General features: G+C 46.3%; 11 protein-coding genes across 11 annotated transcripts; 8 read left to right on the top strand and 3 right to left on the bottom strand.

Moving 5' to 3' along the window:
- Positions 1–155: 155 nt before the first annotated feature.
- Positions 156–2233, bottom strand: C8R40DRAFT_1174932 (guanine nucleotide exchange factor; the record flags this gene model as incomplete). The annotated part of the gene is made up of 6 exons (XM_046232262.1): positions 156–475; positions 529–1205; positions 1255–1319; positions 1373–1615; positions 1672–1919; positions 1981–2233. 6 exons carry the CDS (start codon positions 2231–2233, stop codon positions 156–158), a joined length of 1806 nt encoding a protein of 601 aa, XP_046082336.1.
- A 971-nt stretch (positions 2234–3204) lies between these two features.
- C8R40DRAFT_1162820 (TKL/LISK/LISK-DD1 protein kinase) lies at positions 3205–5218 on the top strand (the record flags this gene model as incomplete). The annotated part of the gene is made up of 5 exons (XM_046230290.1): positions 3205–3240; positions 3302–3359; positions 3409–4380; positions 4435–5029; positions 5077–5218. The coding sequence occupies 5 exons, from the start codon at positions 3205–3207 to the stop codon at positions 5216–5218; spliced, it is 1803 nt and encodes a 600-aa protein (XP_046082335.1).
- A 278-nt stretch (positions 5219–5496) lies between these two features.
- On the top strand, positions 5497–7737 carry C8R40DRAFT_577384 (uncharacterized protein). The gene is made up of 9 exons (XM_046235505.1): positions 5497–5820; positions 5884–6034; positions 6086–6109; positions 6157–6214; positions 6265–6323; positions 6384–6552; positions 6606–6672; positions 6722–6803; positions 6857–7737. The coding sequence occupies exons 1-9, from the start codon at positions 5775–5777 to the stop codon at positions 7356–7358; spliced, it is 1158 nt and encodes a 385-aa protein (XP_046082334.1). The 5' UTR covers positions 5497–5774; the 3' UTR covers positions 7359–7737.
- On the top strand, positions 7642–9650 carry C8R40DRAFT_577435 (uncharacterized protein). The gene is made up of 4 exons (XM_046235506.1): positions 7642–7710; positions 7794–8035; positions 8197–8498; positions 8559–9650. The coding sequence occupies exons 2-4, from the start codon at positions 8008–8010 to the stop codon at positions 9552–9554; spliced, it is 1326 nt and encodes a 441-aa protein (XP_046082333.1). The 5' UTR covers positions 7642–7710; positions 7794–8007; the 3' UTR covers positions 9555–9650.
- Positions 9651–10400: 750 nt separating this feature from the next.
- On the top strand, positions 10401–11953 carry C8R40DRAFT_1208574 (peptidase C65 Otubain-domain-containing protein; the record flags this gene model as incomplete). The annotated part of the gene is made up of 7 exons (XM_046233177.1): positions 10401–10457; positions 10515–10674; positions 10732–10755; positions 10808–11050; positions 11112–11273; positions 11329–11464; positions 11555–11953. The coding sequence occupies 7 exons, from the start codon at positions 10401–10403 to the stop codon at positions 11592–11594; spliced, it is 822 nt and encodes a 273-aa protein (XP_046082332.1). The 3' UTR covers positions 11595–11953.
- Positions 11555–14333, top strand: C8R40DRAFT_1208550 (APC amino acid permease; the record flags this gene model as incomplete). Its single annotated transcript, XM_046233176.1, has 13 exons — positions 11555–12135; positions 12193–12375; positions 12442–12508; positions 12573–12699; positions 12767–12868; positions 12921–13012; positions 13067–13129; positions 13176–13283; positions 13340–13481; positions 13544–13611; positions 13669–13913; positions 13972–14201; positions 14297–14333. The coding sequence occupies exons 1-13, from the start codon at positions 12034–12036 to the stop codon at positions 14331–14333; spliced, it is 1566 nt and encodes a 521-aa protein (XP_046082331.1). The 5' UTR covers positions 11555–12033.
- A 140-nt stretch (positions 14334–14473) lies between these two features.
- On the bottom strand, positions 14474–15022 carry C8R40DRAFT_1123382 (mitochondrial ribosomal protein L37-domain-containing protein). Its single transcript, XM_046228898.1, has 2 exons — positions 14844–15022; positions 14474–14791 (listed from the first exon to the last, which is right to left on the bottom strand). Exons 1-2 carry the CDS (start codon positions 14926–14928, stop codon positions 14526–14528), a joined length of 351 nt encoding a protein of 116 aa, XP_046082330.1. The 5' UTR covers positions 14929–15022; the 3' UTR covers positions 14474–14525.
- Positions 15010–16537, top strand: C8R40DRAFT_577178 (uncharacterized protein). The gene is made up of 6 exons (XM_046235504.1): positions 15010–15267; positions 15323–15515; positions 15571–15831; positions 15893–16001; positions 16054–16186; positions 16244–16537. The coding sequence occupies exons 1-6, from the start codon at positions 15119–15121 to the stop codon at positions 16365–16367; spliced, it is 969 nt and encodes a 322-aa protein (XP_046082329.1). The 5' UTR covers positions 15010–15118; the 3' UTR covers positions 16368–16537.
- Positions 16538–16672: 135 nt separating this feature from the next.
- Positions 16673–17918, top strand: C8R40DRAFT_1055130 (uncharacterized protein; the record flags this gene model as incomplete). The annotated part of the gene is made up of 6 exons (XM_046224982.1): positions 16673–16821; positions 16874–17066; positions 17116–17376; positions 17434–17542; positions 17602–17734; positions 17795–17918. 6 exons carry the CDS (start codon positions 16673–16675, stop codon positions 17916–17918), a joined length of 969 nt encoding a protein of 322 aa, XP_046082328.1.
- A 582-nt stretch (positions 17919–18500) lies between these two features.
- On the bottom strand, positions 18501–20799 carry C8R40DRAFT_1123378 (uncharacterized protein). Its single transcript, XM_046228897.1, has 4 exons — positions 20323–20799; positions 19860–20255; positions 19346–19783; positions 18501–19289 (listed from the first exon to the last, which is right to left on the bottom strand). The coding sequence occupies exons 1-4, from the start codon at positions 20558–20560 to the stop codon at positions 18634–18636; spliced, it is 1728 nt and encodes a 575-aa protein (XP_046082327.1). The 5' UTR covers positions 20561–20799; the 3' UTR covers positions 18501–18633.
- Positions 20800–20925: 126 nt separating this feature from the next.
- C8R40DRAFT_1174924 (nucleoporin Nup186/Nup192/Nup205) lies at positions 20926–27852 on the top strand (the record flags this gene model as incomplete). The annotated part of the gene is made up of 12 exons (XM_046232261.1): positions 20926–21097; positions 21153–25967; positions 26025–26189; positions 26252–26373; positions 26424–26573; positions 26627–26768; positions 26820–26921; positions 26980–27054; positions 27104–27243; positions 27300–27423; positions 27478–27677; positions 27736–27852. The coding sequence occupies 12 exons, from the start codon at positions 20926–20928 to the stop codon at positions 27850–27852; spliced, it is 6324 nt and encodes a 2107-aa protein (XP_046082326.1).
- Between the last annotated feature and the right edge of the window lie 7 nt (positions 27853–27859).

Genomic DNA, 27859 nt, shown 5'->3' with positions numbered 1-27859 from the left:
ATGAAAAAACATCGATAGAAGGAAAGGAAGAGACAGCCCAGAATATAAAGAAAGAACAAAAAAAGCCTGGGGCGGTCTTTAGCAATGAAAAGGATATAGATGATAGAACGCGGAAGCGTAATTATGGGACTGAGTCAAAAAACTGTTGGATGAATTTATTTGGGGGTGCGTTTCGATTTTACGGTCGAGTGGGCGGTTTTCCTCTGATCTGGAGGTGGTGCCCCAGACCGATCGAGTCGGTCGAACAGCACAAATAGCTTGTCCATTTCGATTTCCTTCTCTTCTTCAGTCATTTCGGCAATATGACTGTTCAAACCGCCTGGGGGCATCGTGTCATATGTTCCGGTGATGGGGTTGACGACGCGCTGTGAGGAATGAGGGTCGTTCGAAGGCGGAGGAGGTGCGGAAAGTATTCCTTTGTTGAATAAGAATCCTGCAACGTGCCCATAGCCAATAAGACTGGAGAGGATTGAAGCTGTTCATGTAAGGTTTGAGAATGACAAAGAAGTAAAAGGCAGTGATGCTTACGATCACAATCGCAAGCAGCGTAAAGCATCTCCCCGACCGTGGCCTTCAATCTCAAATGGTATACACTTCCAAGCAAACGAATACACTTGCCCAAGAAATCATCTCTCTCATCCAATGGGTATGAGCGGTCTAGGTTAGGGGGTATAATCCACTCCCTCACGCGTTTGCGGGAGGTCTTGTCCATCATACATATCCGAGTGCATAATGCCAGCAAGGGCGATACGAGTTCGTCGAGACTTGTATCTGCGGACATTGCTGACCCGACCAAGACATTCTTGAACGCTTCGCGGACTTCGCGTGAATCTGGGTTGGAGTTTGAGGGGAAATGAAACGAGAAGACGACTTCGAGGAGGTCCATTGTTCGGACCACGACGTCGTGGTAAGAGTTTCCGATCATGGAAGCAGGGGAATTAGAGGAAATAGAGAGGGATCGACGTCCTGCAGCAAAGACATTTAGAGCACGGTCTAGAGTGCTTGAGCTTCGGGGCCGAGGGGTCTGTGGTGGAAGTACGTGGCGGGATGTCGAATTACGAGTGGCAGAAAACCATAAGTTTATTAGAGTAGGCGTCATGGGTATAGTAACGAGTGCGTGTATGGCATGAGTTAATGGTGGGGCCAGTGGTATAGGGAATGTGCGAGGTAGGTTTTGGTAGACGCGCAACAAGGGGGGCAAAAGACTGATAGGATTATAAGCAAAGGGTGTTTCGTGCATGCAGTGATACGTACCCATCAAGATTTGGGCTTTGAAATTCTTGCTCACTTCTCGACGACGCGGAGGCTAAACCGTGTAACTAACCAAAGGCATGGTTAGGACATCGAAACTAATTACAATCCGGGGACGAACCTTGGGATAATGTAACAGAAGATTGAACGAGAATTTCAAGAGTTCAGACATAGCGTCACGAGCAAAGGCCTTATTTCCTAAGACATTAGAGAGAACAATGTCTATTTTCATCGCGATTACATCAATTATTGTGCGTCCATGCCGCTTGTCTTCGACCAGAGAAAGGATTAGAGAGGAAGGAGAAGCAGTTGCGAGAAACATGATTCTGGAAAGAGTGAATAATTGTTCAGGAGTTGTCGCTTTCTAGAATATACGATATGACCATCAGCACGTAAAGGCCACCTGAGAAAAGTACTCACCTCCAACATACTTGCGCAGAACTCTCCGCCACTAACTTCCTTCGAAATGAATGTCACTCTAGCGTGATCGTATAATAGCAAGGTATTCGCTACACATTTCAACGCCTCAGAAGACGCGTTCCTGTCTTCCTTATAGAGCGAACTTGACAATTCCAACAACGTGCAGAGGCTTGAAGCTTCAGTGAGTGGCTCGGATCCAACGGGAACTCTGCCTAACGTCTTTAGAGCTAATAACGCAAGGGCAGCATCTATGGAAGATGATCAACGCCATCAGATTTACGCTGCTAGAAGAGTTTTGAGTGGACGTACCTTTATGGAATAGTCTAGATTTCGAGCTCAACGTCTTCAAGTCCTTCAACAGTAACCTGACTAGTACTGCACGGGTTGATTGGTCAAAAGTCAAAGGAAGAGCTTTGCAAAGGGGCTTCAATACGGGCTCAAAATTTTCTTTGATAAACGTCAAAAAATATGTACCGTTAATAATCGACTGCAAAACCGTTGAAACATGAAACCGAGGTGTCGAAGGGGATAAATCAGTATAGGATCTGAGAATGTCCGTCATTAGATGCAGTGGGGAAGCCCCAAGCAAGATGGTCGTCGGGTGTCGTGGTCGTAGGTGTGTAGACCGTGCAGTATTACAAGGCGTTGAAGGTATGAATCGGAATAAGGAATGACTATTATTATTAATAGCGCGTCCAATTTCAATACACCCCTGGATGAGTTCCTATCATATAAATCCTCAGTGGAGCTCTCAATTTCTTTGGGCAAATAATTCTACTTCAGGAAAGCTGGAATTCCAGCGTAATACACTTTTTTTCTTCCAGAAACTAGGCTGCGAATACAGGGGAACCCTGAGGAGCCCTGACCTACTCAGACACCGCGACCGAATCTCTATGGCAACCGATTTCCGATGTTTACCCATGAGCTGGCTTTGAAGCTCTCACTGCGGCGCAACTACGACGTGCCCCGGGAGGTGAAGCCGGAGTAGGCCGTAGCCTGAGTGGTAGTGAATTCAACACCCTCCGACATGACCTTCCACATCGAGAGCGGTAAGAACGCGATCTTGACCCAGTCATTATTTGATTCGGAGCCGTCGAAGGTCCAAAGTGTTTTTTCTTTGTTCAATACTGGACGCTTTCTAGCTCCTCAGACCCTCCGACCATAACAGATGCCAGGTGATTCGGCCGATGCTGTTGATTACGTGTGGATCTTTTGTCTGTCTGAACATGAATTGGGACCGGGGTACCACAGTCAATTTTATGTAGCATTTTCTCAAACTAGTTCTTTGACTGGTTTTGAACCGCTACTTAGGGGAGACTCGGGAGAGCAGGAATCCTTGTGGCTGTACAAGCAGCGCCCCGCCGCCCCGCCCCGCCCCCGACTCTGTAAGTAAGCTTTACGTCATTTATTGAATTGTGACTCTCTAAATCTCACCGTCAGTGTCAGTGACATTGTCACTCCTGCCATTTATACCATTCTGTTCTCTCTCCTGTTTTTTGAAGAGTTTTCCTGTAGAATTCACCCAGACCCACAATGCATTCAGATGCATTCGATGTGATTCCTTACGAGGTCAGTTGCTCATCGTATTGATGAATATATCATTCTACTCAAATTTGTTGCGGATATTAAGGACATCAAAGGCGACTGGAAAACTCTTGGATCTGGCTCGTTTGGCAAGGTTTACAAGGGTAAATCCCTCTTCATAGCCTCGCCCAACGTAAATTAATCAGCTCTTAGGCACTTATCTTGGAATCGACGTCGCCATCAAGGAAGTCTTACCATCTACTGAATACGACGTGGCGAAATACTTTGAGCGTGAATGGCGTCTCATGAAGGAATCTCGCCATCCTAATATCGTCCTCTTTCTTGGTCTCTCTCGTGCTCCCGAGCCAGACAATCGCATTTTCATCGTCTCCGAGTTCATAGACAACGGCAACCTGCGTCATTACATTCACGACAAGAACAAACCATTCCCGTGGCGTCTTCGATTGTCTTTTGCCACAGATATTGCCCGTGCGCTTGCATATTTACATGCTCGAAAATGCATACATCGTGATTTGAAAGGCGAAAACCTGCTTGTCACCGCTAATGGTCGTTTGAAGATTACAGACTTTGGCTTTGCTCGGATAGCTGCCCGAAGCGAAGACGAATCCAAACGACTCACGTTTTGTGGAACCGATTCGTACATGTCTCCCGAAATCCTCCTTGGAGAGGAGTTTGATCTCCCTACCGACATATTCTCCTTTGGTATCATCCTCTGTGAGATTTCTGCTCGCCGACTTGCGGACGACCATCATTTCAAGCGAGCCGCACCCTCTTTCTCCATAGATGCAGATGAGATCCGCAGTCTCGCTAATCCAGGATGTCCGCCTGACTTGATATCATTGTGCATTGAATGCTGCTCTTCAAATCCTGCCGCTCGTCCAACGACTCGTCAAATTCTCGAGAAACTTCGTGTCATCGAAGCGGAAGTCCTTTCTCGTCCTAACGAGGGAGAAGATGTCAATGTCGGAAGTATCAAATTCATGACAGGTCACAAACGGCCAGGACCCCAACTTCGGATTCCAAGCTTCGGGATGGGAGTAGGGAAGGATATCAGGAACAGCGAATCATCAACTGATGACAGTGATGATGAAGATGAACTTATGGAAGCGGTACAAGGACTTTCGGGTGTTGGGCTAAACAGTGATTGGACTGAAGCACCTAACGGTAAGTCGCAGTTTTCCAACCCTCGTCCAAATTGGAACTCAATTTTGCTCACAGGAAAAGAACCTCTACTCAATGGCAATGCTTCAGCGATCTCAGAATACAGTACTACCGTTGTTCGCGCTCATCCCAATCACGATGGCAATGGGACTCAGCCTCCTTCTTTGTCTTCTATTCTTACTATCCGTGCTTCCCCCGACCCCAATGCAATCAACAACCAAATCTTACCTGGCTCTGATCACTCACCGGAAGCTTCCACTATCATGGCAGAGCACCCTGCAAACGGATCGGATCTTCTAGGCCATTCGTCTATTCTTTCCATTGATTCGCTCGACTCTTACCATACCGCTGCTGGGTCTAGCATTATTTCTAGCACGATGGCCACCGAGGGTGGGTCTACCATCAAATCGCTTCACGGAAATTACTCGGCTCCTCTTGTTCATCGATTCACTATCCTGAAGCCGGGAGCAAAACCCACGAAGAAGAGTGGAAATTCAACTCCTCCAACTAACGCACCAGTTGCGGAGCCGCTTTCGTGGAATCCGTTCGATCTATTCTTCTCCGGTGGGTCATTGGTCAGTAAATGCGATGTCTGTTCCAAGAGATTTGGACCTTGGAAGCCCATTCTAGAGTGTGATGATTGCGGACTCAAGTACGTACCTCTTTTGAATTCTGCTCCTTGTTTCTCATCATATCCAGAGCTCATGTTAAATGCGGTGACGATGCACCAATCGACTGTGGTGTGCGCCCTGTACGTCCTCGAGTACATCATCAGCCCAGCAACTCGTTGGGAAAGCTCAAGTTTGGAAAGGGCGAGAAGACAGCTAGTCCACCCAGGTGACAATATGCTACGAGCGCAATGACGAGACCCCCGAAAGTTGCAACCCAGCAATTACATTTCATAATTCTTTCCGCATTCCATCAAGCACGATATTTTTATTTCACTCTTCTCATCTGATTCAAAGCTCCATGACCCATATCCGTTCGATACCTACACGTCACGACCCATTCATGAATTTATGTCGGACTTCTTTTCATGGTCTAATGATCAAGGACACTACACGTACAATACATTCAATCATCATAACGGCCTTTCCGTTCTTCATCGTATTCGCCATGTACATTGACGTGCAGTTCATAATAATCTATTCCCTTTCTTAATTCCAATCATACTTTGGAGTTTACGGCTCGGAAAACTCAATCGATTGTTTTCAGATTATCCTGCAAACACGAGGGGAACACCTGGGATCACGAGCACTTCGCTTCTGAAATAACGAGTAGTTCGGCAAAACAAAATTGTGATATAAAAACTGCACATTCGATCGGTATCATGTCCTTCATCTGTTTTTCTGACCTATTGCCAGATACAAACATCGTACTTCATAAGTTGCAACAACATGCCTATTCCAACGGAAGTTGTAGGGAGCTTACCTCGTCCACACTGTTGGTTGCAGATAAACTTCTTCATCATTGGAAAACAGCTCACTCCCTTTCCTTCTTGAATAGACCTTCAACAAGCTTACGCGGAATATGACTCGGGAAAGATTTCTAAAGATGAATTGATCAAGCTACAAGATAAGGCAGCTGCAGATTCTTTGTCTCGTATGCAACAGACTGGGGAGATTTACATCACGGATGGAGAACAGAGATCGAGCTCGTGAGTATATATTCAACTTTTCAGGCGTGTTCGTACTCAATTGCATCATAGATTCGCAACATATCCAGTTCTTGAGTACGTATAGCCTGTAAGTCCGAGCATTCTATAAATGACACTTTCAGCTCTCTGGGTGGTACGGGTTTGAGCGAGACCCTATCAGCAGAAGGCGGTCAATATTTCGTGAGTGTGGACTTCTTTTCAAAAAGTACACAGTCATAACTTACATGTAGGCGATATTTGATGACGGACATCATAGGAAGCTACCCAAACTCATCCGAGGGCCTTTCAAGTACATATAATCCGTGAAAGCTACAATCTTTTTTCAGCTCTTAAAGACCATTCTCCACAGATACAAACACTATGCATGGCAGAACTTTCAAAAGAGTTCCCCTCTAAGCAACGGTCACCAGATGAAGCAAGCGGTCATTGCTCCAAGCATGATGTATCTCCTGTATCCCTTGAGTGAAGAGATCGAAGGATATTCAAAGGATCAATTCAAAAGAGACGTTGTTGACGAGGTTGAAAATGAATCCTCTTCGTGCCAGAAATGTTCACTCATCCAGATTTGTAGTGTGAAAAGGACATTCGGGGATGTTTTGAAGCGGGGGCGAAAAGAGTTTCCATTGATTTTACGGAAGGTCAGTGAATATCGGATTCCATTCGTGACCAACGCTCAGAAGTAACCAGGTCGTTTGGCATTGAAGAACGACCCTCGTAACCCTTGGACAGGCGCAAGCCTTCTGGAGACGTTCATCAATCTGAACAACAGGTGAGTGTCGTGAATGAAACTCGAAAACAGTGGTTATACATATACTATATCAGTGTCCTTGACCGCTTCTCTCCCGAGGAACGCGTTAACATCGGTGTTCACTCTTGTCCAGGCGGAGATTGTGATTCTGTGCACTCCTCTGAGGTGCCATACCATACGCTCCTTCCGAGTCTGTTCAAAATCAACGCAGGATACTTTCTCATACAACTCGCGTCCGAAAATGCAGCAACGCGTGCATCGATCCATCAAGAGATCGGGAAGCACATTCGAAGAGACGCCAAAGGGGTGAAACAAATTGCATTTATCGGTGTGATTAACCCACTTGATCCTGTCGTCGAAACCCCTGAACAAGTCTGCGAGAGCCTAATGGAGGCGAGCAAGTATATCCCTGTAGATCAGTTAGGGGCAACAGACGACTGCGGATTTAGTCCATTCAGCATAGATAAAAAACCAAAGCATGGTGGTAATCCCGATTTCGCGAGAGATGTCGCATTTCAAAAGATTTCAGCGAGAGTTCAAGGAGCAAAAATGGCCAGTGAAAAACTAGGTGCTTGATGAATGTGTTGATCCTTCGTAGTCGTCTACAAGTACATACCCTCCCACTACTAGCATATTACTCGTAGATACCCGGTGTGGTATGAAGCTGACTCATAAGAATTACATCCCGAGGACAGCCGGCAATGAAATCGAAGACACCCCCATTTGGCGATATAACCGTCTTGTCACTTGAGGTGTAAATTGTTCTAGTTTTGAACACGATCCACCATCCCCAGCCTCAAATTCTGACTGGTTTTTCTTTGACCAACTCTATAACGTTTTCTGTTCTTTGAAATCGAGCTTTCTGCACATGTCTTCTACAGTACCATCAACGACGACGGTTGCAACGGGCGCAACGAGTACAACACTGGTAAAGTATTCAAGCCAAGGGGAAACTCAGGCTGACGAAATACTTTCTTCCTTTCTTCCTTTCATATCCTTCCTTCGATCCAGTCTTTAGAGGAATTTCCGCCTTCTCAAAGCCTACTCTCATTATCTATAGCAGCTTCCAGTGCTGCGCCCATACCCATATCATCGCCTATGGACTCTTCAATTCCCGACTCAGGGCCCACGTCGTCTTCTGTTCAAAGCTCCAACGTCAATGGCAATGCTGCCAAAAACCAACGGAGGTTATCATCCACAGGAAAGGCCAGGAGAAGACTGAGCGATGCAAGGGATGCAGCTGCAAGACCTTTGTAAGTCTATCCTGTTTAACATATCTTTCCTACATCTCGTTTTCTTTCCACTCTAACTACCCTTATCAAAATTTTTGCCACATCCTCTACCATGACGTATACAATGTTGCGTTCAATTAACTTTGTTTTGTTTGTTGATAGGCCAACTGCCCTTTCGCTAGCTACCCTTTCGCTTTCGCCCTCTTCACCATCAACACATTCGTTTGCAAATACTAGTGCCCCAGGTGCTATTTCTGGAAGGAGCGGGATGTCCGCTCTATTGACTGCTACATCATTAGAGTCACCTGTCACACTTACAGGGATCCCCATGAGTGCAACTCCTCAAGACTCAGCCGCCACTAATGTCGGCTCGACACCAGCTTCTGCGCCCGCTTCGATGCAGCAAGTCATCAACTCCAAGCCCATCAACATAAAGAGTGGTAAGAAGAGGGGCATGGAACATAAGTGCGAAGGTTGTTCAAAGGTAATTCTCTTCTATCCCTTTCTAATTTAATGTCCCAAAATAACACTCTCTATCGCAAAGATCTACCGTCATCCCTCTTGCCTAATCAAGCATCGTTGGGAGCATACTCCTCATTGGCGCGAGTCGTCGAAGTACGTGCTCAGCAAGCACCAGCAGGTGCAGCTTCTTGAAGCTGCTGCTATCCTGTCACATCTTTCTGCGGACTCGGCGACGGGTACTAGCCTCCCGGAAGACCGAAGTCTTTGGCCCAGCTTTCTAAGTGGCGGTACATTGCCACTGCCTGAGGGTAGCAACCCAGGAACATCTGCTGGCGTGTCAAGTTCGGTACCCGCTACCAGTGTATTGCGCTCTGCTCTCGTTTCTTCTACAATTCCGGGTACGATACCAGCACGTTCGCCCTCCGTTGGACCAAGGTTGCACGATTACCCCATTCCTACTACGGACGTCACCCAAGTCCGTCCTGGTCTTTATATGATGGGCGGATCGTCTGCGCCTGCGAGCGCTGTCAGTCCTATCACGACTTCGCTTAACGACTCGTACTCTGAAGTGCGCAGCCTGGGTCCTGGAATAGGTTATGGTCGGGCTTCATCCCTCTCTTCGTCTTCTGGTGACAGTCCATCTTCTCAGGGTGCTAGCCCTAGTGGACGCCGAGTTCCCGTTTCCAATTTTACCACTTCCTCTTCCTTCAATTCCGTTACATTATCGATTCCTCGTAGTTCTCTACGCAGTGAAAGTGTGTTCAGCGAAAGCGAGCGATCGAGCTCATTGGAAGAAGAGGATGAAGCAGGGGAAGAGGATTACCCTATGAATGAGTATCATGATCACGAGTTTGAACTTGACGTTGACGGAGATGACGTCCTTGATATTCCAGGTCGCAGGAGAGATGTCTATGCTTTCAGTGGCAGAGGAGACTTGGAGAAGAAGAACTTTGACGAGTATGGGTTCGAGTATGAGGTTGGTCTTAGTATGGGTGTGCCGAAAACCAAGGTTGCCACTCCTATGGGCTTGGACTCTATGAAAGAAGAAGATTGGGAGATGGAAATGGACATGGATTGAAGCAAATCCTATCCAAGTTGATGATTTCGAACACATCAACTCGAAATCGCCTTGTCGTCTTTAGTCTCTTTTTTATCTCTAATTTGGGGTTTAGATGCTTTCTCTTGCACAAACGGATACACCTTCGTCGTTGTCCAGACAAGTTTTCCTATGAAGTTTATTCCCATTTAATCATCACATCGGACTAGCGAAGTTCTCATCTTTTTGCTGTATGTATACTATTCATTCATGTGCGTTCCCAGTGCCGAGCATCTGTTCTCTTTTATCCCGGAAATTCTGTGCACTCTCCGGTTCATTGTCTGACTATTTTCCAATTTCCTTTCATTATTTTGCGTCCTGCTGGTACCTGCATCTTATCTCTTTGTCTGTTTGCTGGCAAGAAGTGCATGAGTACTATGTTTTGGACGTGGGAGCCTTGTATACTCTGGAGACTAAATATGTTGTTGTTACAAACTAGTGTACTATACCGTCATGAAGAATGGAAACCAAATCTTGTACATAGTCCCAATTCTCTATGCTCCTCAGTTCGACCGGTACCGTCGTTAACGGTGGGTCAAACCCGCGATGACGGCACGTGCTTGTGTGGCGTCCTTTCACTTTCCTACCCCCATGGCAGATAGTACGGAACGTTCGCAACCTTCACTCTTGTCTAATGACAAAGCTTCTTCCTCAAGTATGCTGTTGTCCAACGATTAATTTCTCTCCAATTCGTCTGACCCTCATGCAGGGCCGAGCTCAGATGCTCCTTTGATTGAAGAACAGAATCCCCCTGCGGAGCCTCCTTCAGAGATTACGGAGGATACAGGTTTTCCCCAGAGCCTCAGTTCAGTTTCTTGTTTCTCACAGATGCAACTCGTAGATATCTCGACACTCTCCGTAGCACAAGTATACGAGCTTAATCAGGCGCGTCTTATCCATCCATATCTACCCAAACCTTTAAATCCTTACATTTTGCCACAGAACCTACTAGACCTTACTGCCGATGTACAACGTCCCCTCATAGCTAATATGGCGCCTATCTCCGAGCTGCGAGCAGAATATGAAAATGGATCTCCTTCGTTTGTTCAGCAAATAGACTATCTTCAATCTCAAGGCTATTCATCGATCATACGGGCTCGAGGTAGCGTCTGCGCTGTTTCAAGCTGATAGTATCATCTCAACTACTGTTTTATTAAAGGTGACGGCGACTGCTTCTATAGATGTTAGTCCTTATTTAATCTGCTTTCTCGTTCAATCTTGATTTTTCCTGTCAGCTGTTGCTTTCGCATACGTCCAAAATCTCCTTCATGCTCCCGACCCTACTATCGCTGTAGCGACGGCCTTATCAACTCTAGAAGCGACTACCAAATTGCTGGAAAGCGTGGGATTCGAGAAGATGGTGTTTGAGGATTTTTATGAAGTGCTAGAGGAACTAGTGAAAAGCGTTGTTACTCCTAACGCGTCTGGAAGCATCTTAACCGATGAGGGACTTTTGGAAACATTTCAAGATCCAGAGAGTGCGTCTTATCAATCTGGTCATTTCTCTATCCTCACTCACCCATGGTGCGTACGATTTAGAATCCAACTCCATTGTAGTGTATTTGCGGATGTTAACATCTGCGCAAATTCGGCTGGATCCAGAGAATTTCGCTCCATTCCTCTTCCATCCTGAACTGGGAGAGCCGATGGAAATAAGGGATTTTTGTGAACACTTTGTTGATGCGACTGGCAAGGAAGCAGGTATGCCTAAAGTGGTACTATGAAACTTGTGTGCCGTATGTTCACTGCTTTCTAGACCATGTCCAGATGACAGCGCTTTCTAGGATGATTCGTACAAATGTAGATGTTGCCTATCTGGATGGACGAGGGTCTAATGGACAAGTGGAATTCGTGAAATTCCAACCAGACGAAACCGCGGAAGCCGCCGCATCGTCGCCTATTTGTTTATTGTACAGGTAGGATTTACATTATCGTGATTAGAGGATAGAGCCTGTGGGCTCATACTCACTGATATGCTGTAGACCTGGACATTATGATATTTTAGTAGGCCCCAAACACTGAATTGCAGCTTCGCAAGAGCTCATACTGTATCTGCGATGTGCAAGAATCACTACATTTTATTTCGGAGAATTCAGTTCTCCTGCCACTGTATTCATGAACCGTTTTGGAAAATGTCAACGCGCCACTGCTATCGATCGTCCTCTCAATTCAAAATCGTCGGAGACGGGTTGCCCCCTGTTTACGTATAAACCAATTCACGACGCTGTCTTAACCACTACAGTCTTCCACAGTTCATCTAGAGTACAGGCACTCTTCAGACGTTATCTACACCTCTTGTGATAAGCCATCCATATGGCATGCGGGAAGCTCTGCTATATATGGGACCCAAGCGGGTCATTCTGAGAATGCATATAAATACGCAGACGTCAATTCCACGATGACGAAATAGAATTCCCCTTCGTTCCCCTTCTTATTCGACCTTTTTTTAGGACAGGCAATCATGTCCAAAGCTCGAAAACACGATGTCCAGCATGCAGACGAAGCGTTATTGGCTTCTTTAGGGTATAAACAAGAGTTCAAACGCGCGTTTACACCACTCGAGGTGTGTTTTCTGATTGAAACTCGCCTTATGATTGGTTTTCACGCATCGCGTGCACAGGTGTTCGGTATCGCATTCTCCATCATCGGACTGCTGCCCTCAATAGCATCTGTGCTGTTCTATGCCATACCAAATGGAGGAGGACCGGCCATGGTCTGGGGTTGGGCTGTAGCAAGCATCTTCATCTTGATTGTCGGATTGGCCATGGCGGAGTTAGCGTCTGCGGCCCCAACTTCTGGTGGGGTGAGCGCTACACGTCAACTTCCAATGGTGTTGACACTGAATCTCATTTCAATTTTGATGATGTAGCTCTACTTCTGGACGTTCTCCCTCTCTTCGCCTAGATGGAGAAATCTGCTATGCTGGATCGTTGGCTGTGCGTTGGCGCGTACGAGAAAGACATACATACACATAGTGACTTCACATTCTTTTTGGTATAGATGCAAACACAATCGGTGCCGTGTCCGCTGTCGCTTCAATTGACTGGGGATGTGCAGTACAGATCATGGCAGCTGCGAATATCGGCTCACCAAATGGGAGCTTTGAGGCAACCCGTGCCCAGCTTTAGTACGTACATACCTTCGCTGACTCGAGCTGTGACCTTGACAATATCTGTACGTATACTTTTTTTCAGTGGAACATATGCTGCAGTCATTCTTACACATACCCTGGTGTGCTGTCTTGGAACTACTGTGTTGGCCAGATTGCAGACAGTCTATGTCGGGCTTAATGTATTGTACGTTCTATCTCTGTTACAAGGACTGCCGCTACTCATACGTTCATCATAGATTATGTTTAGCAGTGATTATCGCCTTACCTGCAGCCACTCCTAAAGAGTTCATGAACACTGCGAGTTTTGCCTTGGGTGATTTCACCAACCGTACGTCCGCATATGATCCCCCATTTCTATGCTCTCAATACAATGTTATTCCAGTTAACGGATGGCCAAATGGCTATGCGTTCATCATGAGCTTCCTTGCCCCGCTATGGACAATCTGTATGTGGAAGTATTTATACCCCTCGCAGGACCTAACAAATGCCAGGCTCCTTTGATTCAAGTGTGCATATTTCTGAGGAAGCTGCCAATGCTGCCACTGCGGTACCTTGGGCCATAGTTGGTGCTATAAGCATTGCGGGGATTTTGGGATGGGGTAACTACGAACTTTCCGCATCTGGACCGTACGTTGAATTTACCAAATGTCGATAGCGATTAACATGTCTCTCGCTTTTTGTATGGGAACCGATCTCGAGACGTTGTATGCCAGTGCGCAACCCATGGCGGCGATTTTCAATAACAGCTTTGGGCATAAAGGTACACTGGCGCTCTGGGCATTTGTAGTATTGGTACAGTGAGTTATCAGCTTCTAAGTCTACGACCAAATGATGATTCATTCCGACTCTGTAAATTCAGATACATGATGGGTTCCAGCATGCTTCTTGCCGCCAGCCGTCAGAGTTATGCTTTCAGTCGTGATTCTGGTCCGTCTTTATATCCATCTCAAAGATAATCGTTCTGTAACTCCCTACCCCTTGTAGCTCTTCCTTTCTCATTCTGGCTTTACCGTATGAACAGCTACACCGGGACTCCTGTCAACACCGTCGTATTCGTGGCTGCATTAGCATTACTCCTTGGTCTACTTGCGTTCGCAGGTACGGTCGCAATTGACGCCGTATTTGCTATTTCTGTTACCGCACTCTACATCGCATATGCTATTCCGATTAGTGCGAGGTGGTTAGGTGATAATCAATTTAAGCCTGGTCCGTTCAATTTGGGATTCATGGTAAGTACTTGCAACGAGATATTTTACCTGACGCCTGACCACTGTTTGTCAAAAACAGAGTCTTCCTGTTTCCATAACCGCAGTTCTCTTCATGTTTTTCCTTGGCATTGTCTTTCTATTCCCCACCACGCAACAAACCGACGTTTCGGACATGAATTACACCGTGGTCGTCCTTGGAGGCGTGCTGATTCTCTCCTTGGTATGGTACTATTTCCCAAAATATGGTGGTGTGCACTGGTTCACAGGTCCCATCGCCAACATCGATAAAATGGGAATGGAAGTGAAGGGGTTGGAGCTTCCGCTTGAAGAGGCTCAAGTAGTAAAGAAAGACGGGGATGGGAGTGCCAGTCCAACACTAGAAAAAATGTCGAAAGCATCCGCAGAGGAAGCTTGACAGACCCAGAAGTTTCCGCCATGTAGTATCCGTACACAAGAAGCATGCTAGATTGCATTAGAGATCATCCTTATATCATAAAAACCCATTGTAGACTTTGACCACTCTGAGGTCAGTATTATTACAGTGTAAGGACTCCGAGGAGTGAAGAAAATCTAAACCACAATTAGACGCCAAAATCTCTACAATTGGATGAGAACTGACAACATATTGAGGTTCTACTGAGTAGACATGAAGTTACGCTCTCGTATCCTCTGTTTGTTTTCTCTTCTCCTCTCGAGTCTTTCCTTTCGACCTCCGGGACCATCGTCTTCTAGTTCTTTGGGCTTTAAAATTGACCAAAGCCAAGGAGGATACTCTTCATCCGGAAGCGCAAGGACTGGTGGTTGATTCTTTAAGTAGTTTAGCCCAGTAAGAACAGTGTCAGCAGGGCAGGAGGATTTTGGTGTAGGTGTTTGGGACTTCGGTGCAGCGTTCTGGGCACCTATATGGAAATTTATACGAAAGAATTGAGAATAGGTTAAAGCAAGACTTACGTGCTGGCACGGAATAAGAACGACATTTCAAGAGTTTCCTGACCCCTGCTCTCTGGGTACTTCGAAGACAGTTGTAAAGAGACATGCTCGACTCGCCGATATAGCACCGTTATGGGCCGAACGCGCGTGTGAATCGTAATAAGATCGTAATGGCAATTACTTTTCGGCAATGTTAGAGCGCTCTGTTCCCACTGCGATTCCGACATGGGTTTCACTTGAATTGGAATAATTTCGGTATATAAGTCCACGTCTTCTTTATATTTTCCGCATTCACCATGCTAGGCTTTAATTTCTTCAGTAAAAAACAATGGGAGGTCTCCTCCATCCCTGATCTGACTGGTCGCGTCGCTATTGTGACAGGAGGAAATACTGGACTTGGATATATCACTGTTCGTGAACTGGCCCGCAAGGGTGCTCGAGTATAGTAAGCCTCTCCTCATCTCTCATCATTCGCAACTTGAAATTGATGGTATCAAAAGTATGTTAAGCAGAACGGAAACTCGCGCCCTCGCCGCCATTGCGAAAATCAGGAAGGAACTGGATTCTGAACTCAAACCTGAGCTTGAATACATCAAGTTTGATCTTTTGAGTCTCAAATCTGCAAAGGAAGCAGCTGAAGAGTTCATGCGTCGTGAGAAAAGGTTGGATATCTTGGTGAACAATGCTGGTATTGTAAATACGAAGTTTGTCAACTTATATTCGCGTCTGATTTTCCAAACTTCTGTAGATGGCTACCCCATATGAGCTTGGCCCTGATGGAATTGAAATACAAGCCTGCAACGGGACTGGTCACTTCGCATTGACTGTTTCTCTCCTTCCTTTACTGAAAGAGACTGCCGCCATGCCAGACTCGCATGTTCGAATAGTGAATGTCACATCTGCTGGCTACCTTTTTGCGCATATGGAGAAACCTAACTTCACTTCCCTTGAGGCTTTGAATCAAAAAGCCTGGTCAACATGGGGGAGGTATGGCTTATCAAAGTTAACGGTGAGAGATATTGTCCATACTGTAGAAAGATAGAGACTGACTGCTGGGATTGACTCTGCAGAACATCTTGTTCACCAACGAGCTTCAGAAGCGTTTCGCTGAATCGGGAATCACGAGCATATACTGTTTATCTGTTCATCCTGGTGCTGTAAATACTGAACTGACACGCGGTACGTAGCTATCACATCTCACTGCGTTCTTCATGTGATTTTGCTTGTTTAGGACCTCTACAGTCGTGGCCCTTCCTTGCGCCTCTATGGTCTCTTGCAAAGTTGTTAACTATGACCCCTGAACAAGGTGCTTTAACACAACTCTATGCGGCGACTTCTCCAGAAATTGAAGAGAAGGATCTAAAGTGAGTTGTTACAGTGGTTTTAATTTCTTTTTGTGTGACAAATGGGTTTTGTCGCAGAGCCGCATTGCTATTTCCTATTGCCCAAACGAAATCCAAGTCGTCTCTTGCGAAAGATAAGGATGGTAAACTAGGTGGTGATTTTTGGACTCTTTGCGAGGCACTGATTAGGCAGAAAGCTTGAGAGTCGAAGCAAACGTGGGGTCGAATACTTGGTTGTGTAGGCGAACGATACATGTCTGCTACTGGTCCTTTGTGACTGTTGGCGACGGTATATAATATGTAGAACCGCAATTTTTTATCAAAGGCGGGAGTGGAGCTTACCAACCCGCACTCTTCGGTGCCAGATTATGTAAGTGAGGAGTTTGTCGGTATCGTCTGGGCACTTGAGTACTGTTTCCCACCAAGCAATGACATTGTACTCGAAGAAGCACGATTCCTCCGTACCGTGTTAAAAACCCCACGTCTCAGTCTTTTACCAACATCACCATGCTGGGTTTCAGCTTATTTGGCGGAAAGCAATGGGAGGTCTCCTCTATCCCTGACTTGAGTGGTAGGGTAGCGATTGTGACGGGAGGAAACACTGGACTTGGATATATTACTGTGCGTGAATTGGCCCGGAAGGGTGCTCGAGTATAGTAAGCCTCTCTTTCTACATCATTTGCAACTTGAAAATGAAAGTGCCAAAAGCATGTTCAGTAGAACGGAAACACGCGCTCTCGCCGCTATCGAGAAAATCAAGAAGGAACTAGAATCTGAACTCAACCCCGAAGTTGAATACATCAACTTTGACCTATTGAGTCTTAAATCCGCAAAGAAAGCAGCAGAAGAGTTCGTGCAACGCGAGAAAAGGCTGGATATCTTGGTGAACAATGCTGGCATTGTAAATACGAGACTCTTTCCGCGTTTGATTTCCCTTGACCCTTTTACAGATGGCTACCCCATATGAGCTCAGCCCCGATGGGATTGAAATCCAAGCGTGCAATGGGACTGGTCATTTCGCATTGACTGTTTCTCTCCTTGCTCTGTTGAAAGAGACTGCTGCCATGCCAGACTCGCACGTCCGGATAGTGAATGTTTCCTCTGGTGGCTATCTAGCTGCTCACCTCGGAACGCCTGATTTCTCTTCCCTCGAAGGTTTGAACCAAAAGACTTGGTCAACATGGGTGAGATATGGGATGTCAAAATTGACGGTCAGAATGACTCTTCTGTTGGAAAAAGATTATTCATAAACAGGAGTGATTCTGCAGAACATCTTATTCACCAACGAACTTCAGAAGCGTTTAGATGAGTCTGGGACACCGAATATATATTGTTTGTCTGTTCATCCTGGTGGTGTGTCCACCGAATTGACGCGTGGTACGTAGCTGGGTAACTTTCTTCGATTTTTTACAGGACTGATTTTTCTTATTGTTCAGGTCCCCTACAATCTTGGCCCTTCCTCGCGCCTCTCGAGCGAATTGCGAGGATGTTTCTTGTAACTCCTGAACAAGGCGCGTTGACACAGCTCTACGCGGCGACTTCTCCAGAAGTCGAAGAAAAGGATCTGAAGTAAGTTTCAAGTTGGGGTCTTCAAGCATTAATTCGGCATGCCGATTGTTTTTATCGCAGAGCCGCTTTACTCTTCCCTATCGCCCAGCCTAAATACAAGACGTCTCTTGCTGAAGACAAGGATGGTAAACTAGGTGGTGACTTCTGGACTCTTTGTGAGGCGCTGATGCGGCAGAAAATTTGAGGCTTGCTATCAAATCATTCTTCCATGCTCTGTAGTGCAGTGTAAGTAGGTGTATGCTCGTCCAAATATTCTATCTGAAATCATGAGAGCCCTTGAACTCGAAGCGTCGGTACTCGGCTTGTTTGCAAGATTTTTAATACTGCCAAGATGCGATTGGAACCCATCGCAGTTCATTCTTGATCTTCATTCCTTCTCCTTCGTGTGTTCTCTTTATCGTGCATCTCCTGCATCTTTTTCAACTATTATTTCAAAGATACATTTAACAGCCTTTGTGTTCTACGTGATTCCCTTGATCCAAATTGTGAGGCCAAACACAAGGTCTGATTGAGGATAGTATAGGGATCCTATTCTGGCTGTATGATTTTTTGCGTAAGGGTATAGCTGACGCAGTCGACGATTCACTTGGCTAGTCTGAGGTCAGCAGAGCCCAGAGGTCTCATGATATTGTAGTTCTGGTTTCCTTGTCCAGCTTGTTGAAATATTAGCGGAAGAGCACGCGTGCCTTTCTGTCCCCAGCTGTCCCTTCTACACTGTTACAGAGCTCTGTACAATTCAATTTGAGAGATGACAGGCTTGCAGAGGTGCGATCCTCAAAACTTCAATTCAAGAGCCCATTTTGGCTGGGATTTCAGTGTTACGGACCTATACAGTACTATTAAATAATCACCATAAAACAACGTCAAATGTATGCAGAATGAATGCGAATGAAGATTTACTATTCTACTGTGTACATGGGTGGCAGCTCCGGTTGTAACTCTGGGTACACATCATTTCGAGGTCTGTGTAGTAAACGTATGCCACTATCGGTATGCACCAACGGTGAGACGGTCATGCCATCGACAGAGAGGACGAAGAATTGACCCTGCCGTTGCTTGATATCCGAATCGGATGAATACTCGCCATCTGCTGGAGTAGTTCTCTGTATTTGGCGAGTGGGAGTGAAACTGAAACCATAGCCCGAAACCTCAGAAGGCGAAAAGTCTTCGGAGGTTGGATTGACTGACGATACAAATGGCGTTGTATCTGAGTGTACAAAGGAAGTTGAATGTATAATATGACTTGGAGTGACGGAGCGAGAGACTGAGCTTTCGGAATAAGATCTATGGCTATGTCGGGTGGAATACGGGTTTGGCAGAGAGATGTAACTTTCCTCGTGGGTCAAATCAGGTTGTAAATATGACTGGAGGTCATGCACATCGCGGTATCCAAATCCGGAAGCTGAAGCATCATGAATACCTTGGGAGGGTGGTAGAGGGAGCTGTCGACGTGTCGATATACGTTGTTCTTCGGAAATACTGCTAGCCTTTGAGAGAGATGAACTGGTGTGATGGACAAATTGTGGACGATGGGGCACCACTACGTCGGCCAAATCTGGTGTTGTAAATTTAGCCATTATGATTGAGGTTAGATCTTGAGTATTGACTTACCTACTGTACCGGGAGGGGGGCTATCTTCGTGCTGGCGTGTCACGCTCTTGGGACGCTTAAAATGACGATATAATAAGATGATTCCGAACAACAGAAGGATTCCGCAAACACCCCCCACAACCGATCCAACTATCACAGAAATGTTGTGACGATGAGAAGTACCAGTGACTTTGTATGGTACCGCATTGCTTATGGTAGTCTGTCCTCGAACGAGTACATAGTCGATCCAAAGTGGAATATTACCCGTATTACTGACGGCTAATTGATGTTGACCTGTATCAAGGGGACGCGAAGCATAGAACTGCTTATTGTGCACCGCATTACTAGCAGTGACAGCAGTGAATGACACTGAGGGAGCCCCATCAACTGAAAAAGAGGCTTCGGTGATTTCCCCAATCGAAGCGTTATCCACACGCCCAAAGACTTGGATGGAAGTACCTGTAGTTTGTGAAGACAATAAATCAGAAAAAGGAAGGCAAAATGTTTTTATGCACAAGGATGATAATCAACGAACCCTCAAAATCGAATAAGAAAGAACTACTTGGTCCAAGACTAGTTATAGTCCCTCGGAAGTCATCTTCCCCCGGGATTGAGCTCCAATTCCCCGAATATGCTATGCGCGAGTCATGGTCATCGAAGAAATTCGTACCGCCAATCACCGATGTAGTCCTGGAAGTGTTGTAAAGTAGATAGTCGAGCCAGATAGCTGATTCTGAATTATTGCACGAAGAGACTGTGTAAATGAATGTGTGGTTGCCATCATTGAGAGTAGGGGACATCCAGAGCGTTTGTTGGTACTGATTACCGTGGGGGGCCGCAGATGTAAAGTTGGTTAAAGCGCCATCGATGGAGAAAGTGCAGCTGCAGGTTCCTCCGCCATACAAGTCCCCCACGGCAGTCAACAGGTTACCTTCATAAATTGGGTTTCCTATTGAGAACAGAAATTCGAAAATATCTTGTGGTGAGGTTGGACATGCCTGAAAATGAAAATGACGCGGTAGCACCGGTCGAACCGGTCGAGGCTGTCTGGCCAAAATCTACTTGTTGTCCGGCCAAGCTCCAATTGCCTGTATACTTTAGGCTCGCGTCCTGGTCATCTACAATGAAGGTGTTGTTCATGAAGAAAAGAGAAAGAAAGAAGAGAATAATATGACGCGGAGCGCTGAAGAAATCATCCTGTTCTTCTCGGCGCTCAGTCATTGTCAACTGAATCATATCCGAAGACGTGACAACATCATTGAAGGCTTCAGAGTTGGCCTTCTTTTTTGACACACAAGCACGCGGGAATTTCAAGTATGTTGATAGATGTTGATTCTTTTGTTTTGATACTTGAAAACAGCAGTAGAGTTTTTGATGGCTTGCCTTCAAGTTCTCTCCCAAATTGCGGAGCTTGAGGAAGATTGTATATCTATTTCGAAAATCCTTTGAGAGGAAGGAAGCTGAAGGAAGCCTGAGGAGGCTTCGGATCAAACCTGGCCGAATCCTACCAATCCAAGCAGGATCCTGACCCTAACCCTGGTAATCACACAGTTGAGCGCTTCCTTCGAAAATCGTTGCCCTTCACGCGACGGGGAAGGTCAATGGAGACCATTTCCCAACTCAGAACTTTACTCCTTGCTGCACTAAGTGATCGCGGAACTCACAATGTGGAGCAGGAGCTTTTTGATTCGTTAATGATTCACAAGTCGCGTCTTGCCAGTGTTTTCGATGTTGGGCAGAGGAATCCCCAGGAACAAAAAGAGATTGAATCTGGTGCGCACACTCATTCTTTCATTTCATTCTAGCCTATCGAACTCGAACTTTCTAGGCAAAACTCTCATCAATGGGAAGCAAGTTGCAGTGAACTCAGATTTTGCGCGACAAGTGATATTCCTGTCTCAACATCTCGAGTGTTCCGAACGATATGTGGCCGGTCTCCTTAATTCTATCATGATTCAAAATCCCAATATAACACCCGTGAGCTGCCTCGAACTAGCAGTTGCAGAGTTCCATTCCCGCCGTCGCCACCTAGTCGATTGTTTACGCTATTTACTCGAAGCTACTGAGGCCGCAGAAGTATCGGAGGCACCTCCCCTGTACTATCATCTTGACCGATATGTTAGAATGGATTTGACAAAGCCACAACACCTTCCCGGCGGAGGTGAATTACCTCTAGCTTACAGAATATTCCAAGAGGTAGAAACTCTCGGCAAAGTGATTATTCGGGCAGACAATATGAGAAAAAGTGCCCAAACTCACACTGTCATTCCACAACAAGGTGAAAAACTTGTGTCCGTGGTATTTCTTGGACCTGACGTGACTCTAGGTTCTCCTACCCTTGGATTCGACATATGCAATGCCCGTTACGATTCCTTGAAGTACGAACAAAAGTATCTTGCCACCTGTTTATACCTCATTGCTCGCCTTGGCGTCATCTCTCCTGACGAGATAAAACGCATGATCGAATGGCTGGTCACTAATCCCAATCATAGCATGACATTTTACGTCCTTACTACAGTTTTGGCTGTCTTTGATACAGTAAATCCCAACACTCTAGGAGCACAGCACCGAAGTCACATTGCCAACGACAAAGCCCTCGTATCATTCATGACGAAAAAGCTAGATGCGACGGCGGAGTGGAAAGAGCCGGGTTTGAAGGCCACCGTGCTTTTGAAGTGGACGTTATTCCTTACCGAACAAAGGCATCGGGATCCAGGTCTGGAAAATCGTGACGGTTTCCGGACAGAGGAACTCGAAGTACAAATCTGGAACGCTGTCCAAGGAGATGTCTTTCTGTATCTTTCAACGGTCCTTCTACAACTCCGGAGATCCACAGTAACATTCTGTCCATCGCTCTTGAGTGGAATAGCTCTCTCTTCCGAGCAACAAGAGCAGCGAGAAGTTCCTGCAGATGACTTTAAAGTTCATGTTCTGAACGCGTTCGAGGCCATTGTTCGTTCATTGATTACTCACGCCTCATCGGAACTTCGCAAAATAAAACAACGGCAGGAAGACTTGGTGCTGGCTAATGCGCGCACAGACCGTTCGCGATCCGATCCCTCCCTCTTTCGTCCCTCTTCGATCATGGAACCCGAAAAACATTCATCTCCTCCGAGATATGATATCGCTATGCTCTACTCATTCATTGGACTGCTGTATTCAAGTCTACCCGCAGAAGCAGCTCTTCAGTTTTGGGGTGCTGGATCTCAGGTTGAGCCGAATCGCACAAATTATCTTGAGTATCTTGAAACAACGGCAGGTCGCCTACCTGCTTTCCTACAGTGGACTGTGTGGTCCACCCAGACCCAGGATCTGAACATGACGATGGCTTTGTATGACATGTTGGCCGGATTATCGAAAGGTCAACAGTGCAGTGAGCTGGCATACAATTTTATGGCACGCGGTGGCGGAGAAGTTGTTCCAGGAAGCTCATTGCCATCAGGCGGTTCATCTGTTTCATGGGATGTGGTTTTCGGCCTGTTAGAATCTTGGGCTACTGGCACAAGTGCCCGAAGTCCAATAGCTTCCCAGGGATACAGTCAGGGCATCCTCGGAGGTTCATCTACTTTGATGCCCCAGTCTACCCGTTCCCAAGAAATGCAAATTGGACCGCAGGACGTTCTTCTGGCACAATCATTCCTTCGATTGCTGTCAATGGTCGTGACTCACTCCGTCGCGGTTCGTTTAACGATTTCAGGACACGCTCATTTTCGTGCTATACCTACTCTCGTGTCGCTCATACCTCTTCGAGTACCTCTGGAGCTCAAAGGAATGGTGTTCGAGACGCTAGCCGCGTTCTGTACACCAGGAGCGGGGATTCCTGGCGTTGAGATTTGTCGGGCTGTGTGGACACTGATGGAGAGGCTGGAGGTAATCAATGTCCGATCCGGCACCACAGTCAGCTTTGGGAGCTCCTTTGTATCTGTCAAGGGTGTCGAAGTTGAGTTGGAAGAAGTCGAGGCCACACATGGTTTATATCCAGCAACGATACCTTTTTTGAAACTCCTGAGCACTCTCATCCACACCCCAAAACGGATTGCTTTGAAGGACCGCGTCTCAGACCAAGCTTCTATCAACACGATACCTGAATCCCTCGGCCAACCGTACCGCCTCCCCGGTATCGGGCCGTTTGTCGCTTTCGTCATCGACAATATATTTTCGAAGATTTCCTCTCGGGAATATCGGCGTCCTTCTGAAAGATGGCAGATGAATGACCTTTGCTTAGCGTTCATTGAGAGGGTGCTAGCTAGCTATGATATGGAATCTTTGCTTGCGATAGCTGAAGAAGGTTCCTTGAAGGAGAACACTGTCGTACAATATCTTGTTCATCCTGGATACGAGGTTTTGAAACGCATGTTAACCGCTTCGAATCTCCAAACATCAGTGCTTTCATACGTCGTCGAGGGATTGATTGGACTTGAAAAGGGCTTTGCCGAGGAGGAACCATTCTTTGAAAACACTATTACCCGCGTTTTGAGGATTGTGCATCGAGTTCTCGAAATCCAAGATATCTTTTTGGATGTTCTCGTACCCCTCACTTTGGAATTTGATAGCGCACCACTCATTGGCACTATTCATCCTCGCTCTTACTTCATAAAATTCGACCAGGCATTGTCGTTCAGCGCAGACTACGTACCAGCTATTGCTGCTTATGTGGCATACCCTTCCCATTTTGAGATAGTTTTACTGTCGGTCAAGATCATTGATCTTCTTTCAGCTTCAAGCGCGTTCTCCAATCTTGCTGCCCTCATCGCACGCAGTGATGACTCAGATCGTATACTCGGTGGATATCTCCAAATCTTGAGTGTAGAATCGACGGAAGATATTTCCATTGCGGAGGCCACAGCAGAGCAGATCACTGGTGCTGGTTCTCCAGACATCGAAGACATCCCGGTCTCGCTCGAACAAGCAACTAGAACGGCTGTTCTCGACATGCTTATACACAACACCGAACCACGACGCTCTTATCCAAACACAGCGCACTATTTACTTTTTGGAGAAACAAATTTTGAACAAGGAATTCAGGATCCCCACGCATTAGGCTCACGGGACGCTTGCGTTCATGTGCTTCTTCAACTTGTCAATGCCGGAATTCCGACAAACAAAGGAAAACGCCACGACATTTCTGCCACACCTCTGTTCATCACCCTTCCTGCTCTTGCGGAACGCTGCTACCATGTCATTTATCAGCTTTGTGTTCATCCCCGGACTTCTAGCTCAATGATGAGGTATCTACGCACCCGTGAAGATTTCTTTACCCGCCATCTCTCCGCTATCCCCTCCCAGGTCCCACAGATGCTGCAAGAACCCACTATAGAGATCCAATATAAGGATGGCTCACGCGTTATCACCACGGTCCCTACTCTCAGCTCTTTCCTGCGATTAAGGTCTTGGATATTCGACCTCGTGGCTTTGGACCTGCACGTTCTTACCGGCAAAGGTCGATCGCGGAACATCTCTGAGGTCCTCGATATTCTCTTCGGCAATGAATCTGTCTTAGAGGAATCTGCCTCATGGCAAGATGAAGTGTTCAAACCTTTCCATGAAGTTGGGCAGTCACATCTCAAGATCATAGAGTTCGTGCAGTCATTGACATTTGAATGGGGAGATTCACTTGCAACAAAGCCTGTCGATCTTCAATTGTTGGCCGAAGTCAATCTACAGGTCTGCTTGCGCAAGGATGCAGCAGGTTGTGAGATAATTGATCGCTCTGCCCTTCTCATGCTGTTGACTGCTTCTAGACGCGCTCTGTTTGCGCAAAACAAGATCATAACATCGGTACAAGTGCAGCAGCTCGAGGCTGAGACTTCTTATATCTTGGAAAGTTCTGCTATCGAGAACCACCGCCGCCAAGTCGTTCATGCTATCAGCACAGGATTTGAGGCGTGGAGGCGCGTGTTGGACATAACTTTGACTAGATGTTTCGACTATCTTCCACAAGACCACCGCGAAAACATGTTATTCGACATTCTCCATGTTCTCCCTCCAATCATCAAATCCGAAGACATCCACGAATCGACCGCTGTCCTGTTGTCTGAAGTTGTTCTTTCTTCTATCACGAAGCTCTATGAAGACAGGCGTCACCAGATCATATTGCAGTCAGCGGGTGGAGATCCGCACTCTGACCTATTACCTGCTGAACGTCTGTATCTGATTCTACGTAGCATTCTAGAATGCATCATAGGCAGTAATCACATCGAGTTGGTTAGAGGCAATCTCTACGCTGCGCTCATCAACTACGTGAACCTCGTGTCCTCTTCGGAAGACTCGACCTCCAAATCCCAGTCGCTAGCTGTATCGGTGTTTGGTTCCACACGGGAAGCAAGTCCGTTCAGCAGTTCCCTTTCTGTTGTCCCTCATATCCCGCTGTCGCAGAATTCTCAACTTCAAGCCAACAGCTTGGCTTTGCTGAAAACTGGTCTAGAGCGTCTTCTTATAACGATTTCCCGTGATGCAATTGACGGAACTGAGGTTTGGAGAACCGTGGCCTTCATGCTCTTGGATTCATTGATCCAATTGTCAGCGTTGGAAAAACAACACCCTGTGCTGCTTCAGTTGACCCGTCACGGTATCCTATCTAATTTTGTTCAAGGCGTCAAAGAGTCGGACTCACTTTTACAATGCGTTCTGAAGCCAGACCCAGGTAATATCATTTCTCTGTCGCGTTGTTTCAGATCACTCAAGCTATCGCTTTCGCTAGATGATTTGAATCCTCTGTATGTCTATGAGTCAAAAATGTCTTTCTTCATCCGGATGGCGGAAACACGTACGGGCGCCGAACAATTACTTGATGTACGGTTGATCCCTACCCTGGCGCAATGTGACTTTCTGGACTCCAGACCAGAAGCCGATGCATCCTTTGTTGGTATGTTATCCTGCAATTATCCCTTCCTTTTCTATTGAACTAGATCGTCCAACAATCTCTAGATCATGACTCGTTTTTACCCTCTGCAATACAAAGATACCATAATCTCTTCATGCCGAGTCTGCAAATCATTAATGCTATGCTGGCGACTTTGGGTAGCAAACATGCTACGGCGTCTAATCAAGTGCGCATAGAAACCTCTGATTCTCAGATTATGTTGACTATTTCTGAAAGGCCCTGGATTTTGTATCGCGGCACAGTGCAACAATCATCATTCTCCTCAAAAATGAAACGGAGGACTTTTCGCTGGCTCTACTTGAAGAAGTCCATCTACTTGTCACGCTTTGTGCCCAGGTCCTTCCCCTCGTTCCACGGTCAGAACTGGTAACCCTTCCATCGTCGTAATTCTCAATCTCCATCTGACTGATTTCTCTCAGGCTTCCACTCACTCAGGTTTTGGTGCTATCAACGGTGCTATCCTGGCTCTTTCCACAAAATGCCTTGGTAGAGGGACGTGGACGGACGCTATCAAGCCTCAAACCGATAGCGAAATTCTCCGTGCTAGTGTTCTTGCTTCCGGTAGGATTGCAACTTTTTTCCCGTCTATCTGTGTTGAATGCCTTCTAATAGGTTCCAGCTCCGATTCCAACTTTGATATCGAAGTTCGAAGAAAGGAACGACTTCTCCGGAAAGCTTTGATCGCATACGCAGGTGCAACCAGCGAATTTACAGGTATGCACATATTAATACCACGCAGATATCTCTCGGCTTATACATGGTAAAATGACAGAACCCGAAATAAACTTAGTCTTGTCCCCTGTCCATGTGGCATCGCGATACGATGAAAGGAGCTCTCACTTCCTTGGTAAGAATTGCTGCCGATTAACCAGACACCTTGTTGAGACTATCACTAGCTACTATTCCTACAATTGGCGATGCATTGGAGGCAATGAACTCCCTGTGTCAGGACCTCGCAGCAACTCTGAAGCAAATATCGGACATATCTGCGGAATTGAGTGCGAAGGACCTTATCGCAGTGGACAACATAACAGAGGTATAGCATACATGAACTATTATCCCATCCGCGCTCTTGTTCATGAAAGATATCAGATTGTAGGAGACCTTGACCTTAATTTTGTTCAAGACTTGGAGATTGGTCAAAAACGAAACCTCATTTGTCGTCAGCTGGACAGGATGGTTGTAGAGGCGCAAAGGGATGCTAAAATGATAATCAGTACGTCGCATTTTTGTTCAGGCCGTGAGTTGGAGAGCTCAGATGTACCACCAGACACCCTCGAAATGTTACTGCTATTATTATGGAGACATATAATGTATTACGCTGAAGGGGCGCACGTACAAACACCTCAACTCAATGCATCTACGGCGACGGCAATGCGGTTCCTGTCTACCCCCGATCCTGAAGCGTTCCGACAACAAATCGCAAGAAATCTACTGCCTACTCTACAGCGGCTACAAACCCTCTTCACTGTACGTGTTAATATCGTTTTGTCTAATCACGACCCCCTTTTCAAAATGATTACAACAGGACGATACTTTGATTGGGGATGAGTGGCGCGCAAATCGGGCATACGTGGAAATTATGTGTCGCAGGCTGCGGGATAGTACCGGTATGGTCGACCCAGATGAGAACGAGACGTCATGACATTTGT

Source organism: Lentinula edodes (assembly GCF_021015755.1).
Source record: "Lentinula edodes strain Le(Bin) 0899 ss11 chromosome Unknown C8R40scaffold_39, whole genome shotgun sequence".
NCBI lineage: Eukaryota > Fungi > Basidiomycota > Agaricomycetes > Agaricales > Omphalotaceae > Lentinula > Lentinula edodes.
The sequence above is the reverse complement of the archived record's forward strand: the minus strand, read 5'-3'. Positions and strand labels throughout refer to the sequence as shown.